At 42.0% G+C, this 10000-nt stretch overlaps 2 protein-coding genes across 2 annotated transcripts in view; both read left to right on the top strand.

The window, feature by feature from the left end:
• Nucleotides 1–10000, top strand: part of LOC138036846 (uncharacterized) — a 178462-nt gene that overhangs the window by 40605 nt on the left and 127857 nt on the right. The gene's annotated exons all lie outside the window — the stretch shown is intronic.
• LOC138036856 (uncharacterized) overlaps nucleotides 1164–10000 on the top strand; it is a 43776-nt gene continuing 34939 nt past the window's right edge. Inside the window, exons 1-3 of the mRNA XM_068882919.1 lie at nucleotides 1164–1218; nucleotides 4500–4547; nucleotides 6331–6726. Of these exons, the coding sequence (XP_068739020.1) occupies nucleotides 6462–6726 (265 nt within the window). The 5' untranslated portion in view covers nucleotides 1164–1218; nucleotides 4500–4547; nucleotides 6331–6461. The remainder of the gene's footprint in view (nucleotides 1219–4499; nucleotides 4548–6330; nucleotides 6727–10000) is intronic.

Genomic DNA, 10000 nt, shown 5'->3' with positions numbered 1-10000 from the left:
ACTGTTGAATGTCCGTTTACACAAGCGATTTTTGTCGTAGCAACTAGATGCAAATTTTGCTACGCTCAAGTTGCAATTCAAATATAGCACGTGTAAACTCGGTGCGATTATTAATGCGACTTTACACCGATTTGACGCCTCCAATTCGTAAGGGTTTCGAACTTCAACCTTGCTACGGTTTGGTACTCTTCATGCAGGTTCTTTGTTGATGTATCCTTTTGGCCACCATAGATAACGCAGATAGTCGCTGTTTTTAGTGATTACATGCACTTGATAAAATGATGGCCTCTATGTCTGCCACTAGTGCAACGCTATTCTCTCTGAGCCTCGTCAGTACTCCAACAAGCGCGTTAGGTAAATCAGACCCTTGCATTACGTTGATTGTAACGACATCTGTGACTGTGAAGGCTAGGACCCGAGATAAACGTTGTATGTTTTAAACAAGTATTCTAAGAATTCTTAGATTCGAACTCGTCAGACACAATACCTACTTGTAAAAAAAGAGTCTGTCCGTACTTCTTCATTCTCCGCCTTGTAGTTAAGTAGACAACCATAAGGAAATCACATACGCGCAGGGTACGTAATGATAAATCCAAATCGTTGTGGTTTGAACTCTGTAGCGCGCAATCAAGTTGGAACTCTTTGTCTTGTTGATTGACACCCAACACCTTGTTGAAAGCCTTATATAAAAAAAAAAAAAAAGAAAACTCGTCAATAGAATGCATTATGGTTAACATCTGATTGGATACTGACTTATTTGCTATCATACACTTCCTATTTATGTTTTTTATCACTAGCTTTTCATCTCTCGCATCCACATGTCAAAAATAAGCTAAAGCAATTCTTTATTACTAAATATTGATCCATAAAAGAGAATTATTTGTCTGCAAATAATACGTTTTCATATACAATTGGCTTGCGATCTCCTGCCTCTTGCTTTTATTTTAAGATCATTCCTCCTTGTTCTTCGTGAGGAAACCTAATTTCATGTAAGCGACCTAGTTTCGTTTAGGTTTCCTTGCCACTTTTCTCTTTATTATTATTATTATTATTATTATTTTTATTTTTTATTATTATTATTTTTTCATTATCTTGGTAACTTGGGGAAATAACTAAACAAATATATGAATCAATAAATAAATAAATAAACAAATTTCTCTTGTTCAACAGTACCTTCACCAAGTACCCCTCCTGTCACCTTAGCCACAAATCCGCCAGGTAAGAGATGAAGAGAAAGCTGGCGTACGTAATAACAAACAAATTCATAAAGTCTCTCGATTAAAGCAGCGATCCCTAATCTCTAACGACTCCAGATTAGGCAAGTCTTGCAACCACGATTGCCACGTTTGCAAATCTTCTAGGCTTCGCCCCATTCCAGTCCCTTTTTACATAGGTCTTGGAGTAGAGACGTTCCTCGCAGAATGCACTGTGATTCGAACTCCGGTAGTCGTATATGATGGACCTTCATTTGGTAATCTTCAGGTTCTTTGTTGATGTATCCTTCCGACCACCACAGATAACGCAGATAGTCGCTGTCTTCAGGGATTACATGCACTTGATAAAACAAGGCCTCTACGCCTGCCATTAATGCAATGCCATTCTCTCTGATCCTCGTCAGGACTCTCACGAGCGAATTTGCCAGATCAGGTCCTGGTATCAATCTGTTGTTTAACGAGGCAGTTCCATGCTTTGCGGCGCCGTCAAAACCTACTCGCCTTTTGTCAGGTTTACGAGGATGCATCACAGGATGATGTGGCAGGTGCCAAATGTACCCAGCTTTGCACTCGACTTTCTCTTCAGGAACTTTCTGGGAGCAGCCTTTCACTACAACTGAGAGGGTCTTTCATAAAGTTTGTGTAGTTTTCATGGAATTTTTCATTTCTGATTAGTCGCTTCTTACACGAGACATGTCAACGATTTTCCGCGACAACTTTATTGTCGGCTAGAATACTTACGCCAAGGTAGCGAAATATGATATTATCCGTTGGCAATCTTCGCAGAATCCTCCATGATGTTAAGAGCTTTAACAACTTATTGTAAAATTGTTCTTTCGTCGTAAATCTTTGTTTCATTTAACTCCATGTTGCGGTATCTCCTGAATTCTTCCCGAAGCTAAACATTAGCGTCGATTAGATTGACAGTGTGGTTTTGCTAACATGTTTTCCTCCCTAGATCTAGAGGTCCGTTGATAGTCTATCCAAACCCGGTCTTGACTGCATATGGACCACCCTCTTCACTTTCCTTCACTTGTTTGGGTTCTAACGCTTTGGGAACAGCATTCCCGATCAACAGGTCGACTTTGCCAGACTGGATGGAAGACAGTTTTGTACCCTTAAGATATGACCATTGATTGGTTCACGTCAGCTTGAGTTGGAATATCTTTTGCCGTCAATTTTTTACAGGAATAAACACTTGATAACTCTAAGGCGTTCTTCTCGTAGACCATTAAATTCACAACGGCGCAATCTGACTGAATGTTGTCATTGTTCATAGTGGTCAGTGACGATCAGGCTTCGTAGCCTTGCACCAACCTCGTTCCCAGGGTCTCTCTTCTCTGCCTCCATTGTCGTTGAGAGAAGACCCTGGTTCACGCTGGTCACGTGTCTCCCAGAATCTGGGAGGTTGGCGAAATGTGTGTTAGGGGATGGGTGGCAATGTAGGCTTTGTTGACATTGCAAAGAAGGGAATCAGCACGCAATTGATTTTGTGGCCAGATAACCATTGACAAAACGTTTGACAGCAGTATTTTATGTACTACACATATGGAACCCGATGTGAAAGAAAAAAAGTTGTGGTCAAATCGATCAGACGCCACAGAAAATATCCTCACGTTATTCAAGTTTTCATCCGTGTGAAGGTCCGGATCAACGAAGAATGCCAATAGTTTGCGACAATTTTAAAGGAAAGAAGATTTTGTCGTGCAAGAAAGCAAGCAAAACGGTTATCCATGGAAAACAAACATATTCAGCGATCAGCCGGTGTGTTGTTATTTAAGTTCTCGAGTTATGTTAGTGTTTGTTCTGAATAAGCAACTTTGGGTACTAACGAAATTAATTTTTTTAAAGCGAACGTCAATCGCCGCTCGACATTGAAGTCGTCTTGTCGATCACAAAAGCTCTTGCTTTTAGTTTGACCGCTTTTGTGGGAATTCATCTCCTGTGGGAATATAACATCAGCTCTTTTGACCTTTTTATTTTAGAAATGCCTTGTTAAACGAATATTTTTTCGCCCAGGTGCGGTTGCGGGATCAAAATATAACGAAAACACTACCCTAGTGGAAAAATGTTTGTCGACGAGTGCCACGTGACCAGCGTGAACCAGGGTCTTCTCTCAACGACAATGGAGGCAGAGAAGAGAGACCCTGGGAACGAGGTTGGCCTTGAACTTCAAGTCGATTTATTAGACGCTTGGTACAGAACGTGGTATTCGACCCAGGATCTAGAAATGCATAAACTTCCACGAGTAAGCTGCAATCTTTTGCTTTCACTCGGCATCCCAGTGGCTTGTATTGTGCCAGCCCCAGCGGAGCTACATACACTGTTTTTAAACCCGATTAATGCAGCCATTGTTAGTAGTGACTTGCAATTGCGTTGATGTTCATTCAACCTTGCCTTGCAGTTTCTCTTTATTATCATTTACGTGCAAGAAGGTTCAATGCTTTCTTCCAGCTCTGCAATTGTTCACTTTACAGAAACTTTCTTTAGGGCAAGATTTTGCCATGTGACCAACCAGCTTGACTAAGTGTTTCGGGGAACATTTGCGTTGACATCTGAGTAGAGATTTCCGTGTGATTCCATTCTGCGCTGAGGCGAGATATATCAAGCAAAGTTGATGTCAGTTGATAGACTCGTAGGTTCACGTTGTTCTTTTAAGAACACATCGAAAATATCTTTCAGTTGACCCAAGGTTGAGCTTCTTTCATCCACGACTATTTAATAGCTTTTTTCTTATTTTATTATTATTATTATTTTTTTAATCTTAAACTAGACCATGCAACAAACAACAATTTGAACGCACCTTGATATATCAGGTAGAAATAGCATTCTGGTGTAGTGGTCACATGTGAGGAAGAGATTGAGTGATTCAAATGATCGATCGAGCAGCGATTAAGTGGTTCAACTAAAATCCAGGTGAAATACAACCTGAACAAAAATTAATACTTAAAAATCATTAATTGGCTTTCTAGGACTCGGGTACAAAAAAACCTAACTAGCATAATCATTTTCACGAGTCACACCTACTCAAATATCCCCGCGTGGGTCGAGGGTAACGGAAGTAACAGCTACCTCTCCCCCCCCCCTTCACGTCCCTAAGGAAACCAGATACTTTGGGAAGAGCAGGGTACGTAATCCCACTCGTTGTGGTTTGGACTCTGTAGTGCGCACTTATAACAAAAAAGAAAACTCGTCAATTGAATGCATTATGGTTAATATCTGATTGGATACTGACAGCATAAATGAGTCACTAAGTAGTACGATATTATTTCTCTTGTTTAACAGCATCTTCACCTAGTACCCTTCCTGTCACCCCAGCAACAAAGCCACCAGGTAATGAAATGGTCATGTTAAAACGCACATTTTGCAGATTGCAGATTGTACAGATTCAGTGCGTTTTCATTTGGTAACCTCAAAAGAAGCGTTATACATTTTAGACCTATATTTACTTGTTTAATATTATTAGTTAAAAAGTAAAAGTGTATTTAAAGTAGAGTCTATTAATAAAACTACCTTTAAAACGTTCCATGTTAACACAAGATAGTAGGCTTGTTTGAGTTCTTAGGCGTTTTGACGATTCTTTAACTCTGGGAACCAAATTATAGAGGAAATGAGGAGATAGGTAAATTTTTTTTCAAGCAAGTCGAAGGAACTGCTGCACCGTATTAAGTTCAGGCACAGAGGCTGCATGCACCGGTAAACCACGCATAATTTTAGGTAAAACTAAAAACTGAAATAAATGATCAGTTTCCACTTGGTGATGTCCTTCCTTCCTTAAGCTCCTCAACACGTAGAGGCGCTTGTTCGCTTACAAATGGTTTCGTTTAATGTGTTCTGTAAATCTGCCATTGCCCTGGAAAGTCATTCCAAGCAGCACCAGAAATTCTGCCAGCTCCATATTACCCATAGTACTAGAATGAACTTCTTTACACTTGGATAGATTGCAAAGCATACAGTTTGTACTTGACCAGCCAAGGTATTGAGAAATTACACCACTAGCATAATCAGATCCGGCCTTACTTACAATAACTTGCATCGTAGTATCATTAGCATATTTACCAAGAGAAGCATCCGGACAGTTTACAAGATCGAGATCATTAATAAAAAGATTAAACAAATAAGGGCAACTAACGCTGTCCTGTGGTGAGCCTTTGTTCACATTGTACCAGCAGTAGCTTCACGTACTACCCCTAAACACTGACCGATTTCGTAAAAAACTAAGATACCAGTTAGTAATATACGGATGTAAGTTAAGGGCCTTTAATTTATCACTGAGTAAACTAAGCTTCACGTTGTCAAATGCTTTCCAAAGAAACGAACATATCTACACTCCCTATCATCCAACGCTTTCAAACAGTTATGCTGCATATTGATCAAAGCATCTGTGCAGTTTCATCCCTCCCGGTACGCATATTGAGTCGGGCCTAGATTTTCTGCAAACGCGTGTTTACTAAATTTGTGATAGACAATTTTCTCGAAACACCTGGCAATAACAGGGGTTTAGTACGGTTAATACCATGAAAGTCTTGGTGTTGCGTAAATGTCTCCACCTTAGGAAGTGAACTGATGATAGACTCTTTCCATGCCTCAGGCCATATATGGAAACACACGGATAAGTTTTAAATAAGGGTAACCATCGGTGCTAAAAATAGAGCATTATCTCTCCAAACCCAGTAGGGTCACATTGTCCGGTCCTGATGCTATCTTTTTAATCTTCGACAAGGTTAGCATAACTTCGGTTTCATTGAGTCGAAGCGATAGATACTTTTCTCTATCGATTTCTAGGAATAACGGCTCCATGTAACTATCATCTTGACAAAGTTTTGCGAAAAATTCATTCAGACCAGGTTTGTTTTTCCTTTGAGAGATATTACCCCCTCTGCGACACCACTATATAGTTCCAGCAGTCTCAGCGCGACTCCAGTTCATACGATTTTCAGCAATGAGCTACGATACCTTCTTCGAAAACTCTTTGGCTCTTGTCACATTCCCAGAAGCATTGGCTCTCGAATTCTTTTTCAACAGATACTTGGCAAGAGGATTCATCCAAGGGGAGTTTCTTAAAGACAAAGTCGATGACGTTTAATAATTTTTTTTTTTTGTTAATTGTCCTCAGAATGTTCAGATTATAAATTCCTCAATGATGCCAGTATAGCAGCAACATACAGACGGGACGGTTTATATCACGGTTGCAAGGACAATTTTAAGCCTGGCTGGCACCGGTTTGGCGGAGAGGCTGGAAACCAAATGGCTGACACGTGCGTTAAGATGTGTCATTGTGGTGTTGTTTATCCAGGTTGGCTTAGTGGAGGTCACCCCTTTGTCGAGGATGGCGCTGTCGTGCGTAGGGTGTGTTTTGGCCGCGGCTGCACCTGTGATACTTTTGTTTACATCAGTGTTCGGAACTGCAGTGGATTTTACGTTTATAATCTGACATCCATACCATCAAGCTATTGCTACTATGGTTATTGTGCCAGCACCGGATTTGAAGAGCCAACATCCTCAGCGACAGGTAAACGCTGTTTCCTTAAGTTTTTCATCATCATGGATGTACATCACGCGTCCATGTAGAATAGGTGGGTAACCGTCTCCTTCTAGATTTCAAAAGCATTAGTTACGGCGCTGTTGCAATTCTTCGTGCAACTTGTCTCGCAACGCTATGGAAAGACAAGTTGCACGAAACATTGTCTAATCTAACACACATTTGTGCCTCAATCAACTTTACTCAGTATATACAACTTACTAGTTCAACCCCATTTTGATTACTGCAGCCTAGTCTGGGGTAATTGTGGTAAAACATTATCTAACAAGCTACAAAAACTACAGAACCGTGCTCCACGAGTGATAACTTCATCGAGCTATGACGCTGATGTTAATTCCTTGTTTGACAAACTCAGCTGGAAAGACTTAAATTCTCAACGTCAAATTCAGAAAGCTTTAATGGTTTTCAGGTCTTTAAATGGTCTGGCTCCCGAATATCTCACGTCTAAATTTGTAACGCGTAATGTATTAAACTATGCTCTGAGGGATTCGGCAAATAAACTTGTTCCGTTTCCGAGAACAAACTACATGAAAAATAGTTTTAGTTACAGCGGCGCAACTCTTTGGAACAGCTTACATCGTAACATTAGGGAATCTAGTTCCATAGATCAATTTAAACGCCTTCTCTATCAAAATTTTTAAATACACGGCATTCATGGAAATCAGGTCTGTAGGTAGCTTATTTTGTAAATTAATGTAATAATAGGATTAGGATTTTAGATTTTAGGATTTTAGGATTTTACAAATTTCTTTTTTGCAATTGTACCTGATGAATTTTTTACCGTGTATAAATTAAGTAAATAAAAAAATAAAAATAAATTTCAGGTCTAAAACTACGACACAACCGAACCATGTGCCAGTTCACATTCTTTTAATGATGACCGCGCATGTGCGAAAACCTGACTTACATAAGAGGTCTGGAACCTAATATATTACACTCCTCCCAAACAAATGAGTGAGTTAGCATAAACCACAGCAACTAATACAAATCAAGTCTTATAGATAAGCAATGTTCAGTGTTCATCCAGTTCACATTTCACATATGAGCCTGCGTGGTGGTCTCCTCTCGCGACACAGGTACCTCTGCGCTGGGTGTGATGACGATGGTGACTCCGAGGAACTTGTTCTCTCCGCAGCGTCGCCCAGTGATGGTTCGTGTGTCACTTCGGTTGTCCCGTGTTCCTCCGCGTCGCCTGCATCCGGAACCTCCCCTGCCCCGGATGTACTAACCAGTGACTCAGAGGGACTCAGCAAAGCACTCCGCACTTCGGCGTAATTACTCTCTCCCTCTCCCTCCCAAGAGCTTGAAGACTGGAAATGGCGAGCACTCTTCAAGTGGTCCACATGAACAAATCGTATTTGGTTCCCATAGCGAACTAAGGTAAGTGCAGGGACCTTTCACCTGAGTGATCCGCCCAGGAATCCACCTTTCAATTCCCCGCCTCCAATTACGAACTAAAACCACTTCGTTTAACTTGAACTCTCGGGACTTCACTCGTCATACATCGTGGTCCTCTTTCTGCTTCAACTGTTGCTCCTTCACTGCTCTGTTGAGGTTTCGTTTCAGTAAAGTGAAACAGTTCCTAATCTTTCGCCCCAAGAAAAGTTTAGCGGGGGATCGCCCTGTGACAGTGTGAGGTGTGCTGCGATTTAGAATATGAAGATTGGCCAGGCGGTGCTCCAGACTAAGGGTATTTGCTTTGCCATCCAGCACTTGTTTGGTCAAAACCGCCTTCACAGACTGTACAGAACGTTCAGCAGCTGCATTAGATGCGGGATGGTACGGTGGAACCCGGGTAAACCTGACTCCATTCTGCTTCAAAAATTGAGAAAACTCTTCAGATGCTAGCTGCGGCCCATTGTCCAAAACCACCTCCTCCGGTATTCCGAAGCGTGCAAATAACGTGCACAAAACCTCAATGGTTTTCAAGCTGGTCATAGAACTCATGGGGATCACCTCCAACCACTTGGAATAGGCATCGACAACAATCAAGAAATTCAACTTGCCCTTCTCAAAGAAGTCAATGTGGATGCGCTCCCATGGCTTGGCAGGCCATTTCCAACGGTATAATGGTGCCCTGAACCCTCTCAGCAATAGCACCGTATAATCCCGGCCACCAAAAATAACCCCTAGCCAGCGACTTCATGCGACAGATCCCGTGATGCTCTTGGTGCAGGTCATCCAACAGCCGAACACGATACTTCTCAGGAACAACCACACGTAAACCCCACAACACACAGCCTTGGTCGACAGAAAGTTCTTGCTTTCGTGAAAAATAGGGCTGCAACGCTTGATCATCTAACGCTTGGGGCCATCCATGCAAAGTGAAGTCGTACACACGACCCAAAACAGGGTCCTTTCTAGTCGCAGTCGCTATATCTCGGGCTGTAACCGGAAGTTCTTCCAGGTAACTGATCAAATACACTTCCTCCTCCTCCTCTTGGTCATCTACAGACGTCGGTACAAGTCTTGACAAAGCGTCTGCATTCGCATGTTCAGCAGACTTCCTATACTCAATCTCATACTGATAAGCTGCTAAAATTAAAGACCACCTTTGCATTCTTGCTGCGGTCAATGGGGGTACACCAGACATCGGTCCAAGAATCGTGACCAGCGGCTGATGATCTGTAATCAACGTCCGGCCATAAAGATACGAATGGAACTTTTTCACCCCAAACACAATGGATAAAGACTCTTTCTCTATTTGGGAATAGTTACGCTCACTAGCCTTGACAGTCGGAGAGGCAAAAGCAATAGGCTTTTCCTCGCCATCTTCCATAACGTGGGAGATAACCGCTCCTACGCCATAGGGCGATGCATCACAGGCCAGCCGAAGCGGCTTCTTCAGGTCATAATGGACCAGCAAAGGGGAATCTTGTAACTGCTTCTTACTCTTTACAAATGCACTCTCGCACTCCTCCGTCCACTTCCAAGGTCGATTCTTTTGCAAAAGGTCATGGAGGGGATGCAGCGTAGTCGAAAGATTTGGCAGGAACTTGCCATAATAATTGAGAAGTCCCAGGTACGACTTCAACTCCGTGACATTGGTGGGACTCTTGGCTTCCATGATTGCATCCATCTTCTGAGGGAGGGGACGAATGCCGTTTTTGTCAATCCAGTGTCCAAGAAACTCGAGTCCTGACTGGAAGAAAATGCACTTGTCAGGATTCAACCTGATGCCATGTTCTTGTAGGCGCCCAAAAATCTCCTCTAGGATTGCCAAATGTTCCTCAGGGGAACCCCC

Source organism: Montipora capricornis, unplaced genomic scaffold (assembly GCF_036669925.1).
Source record: "Montipora capricornis isolate CH-2021 unplaced genomic scaffold, ASM3666992v2 scaffold_506, whole genome shotgun sequence".
Classification (NCBI taxonomy): Eukaryota; Metazoa; Cnidaria; class Anthozoa; order Scleractinia; family Acroporidae; genus Montipora; species Montipora capricornis.
This window is presented reverse-complemented; position numbering and strand designations above follow the sequence as displayed.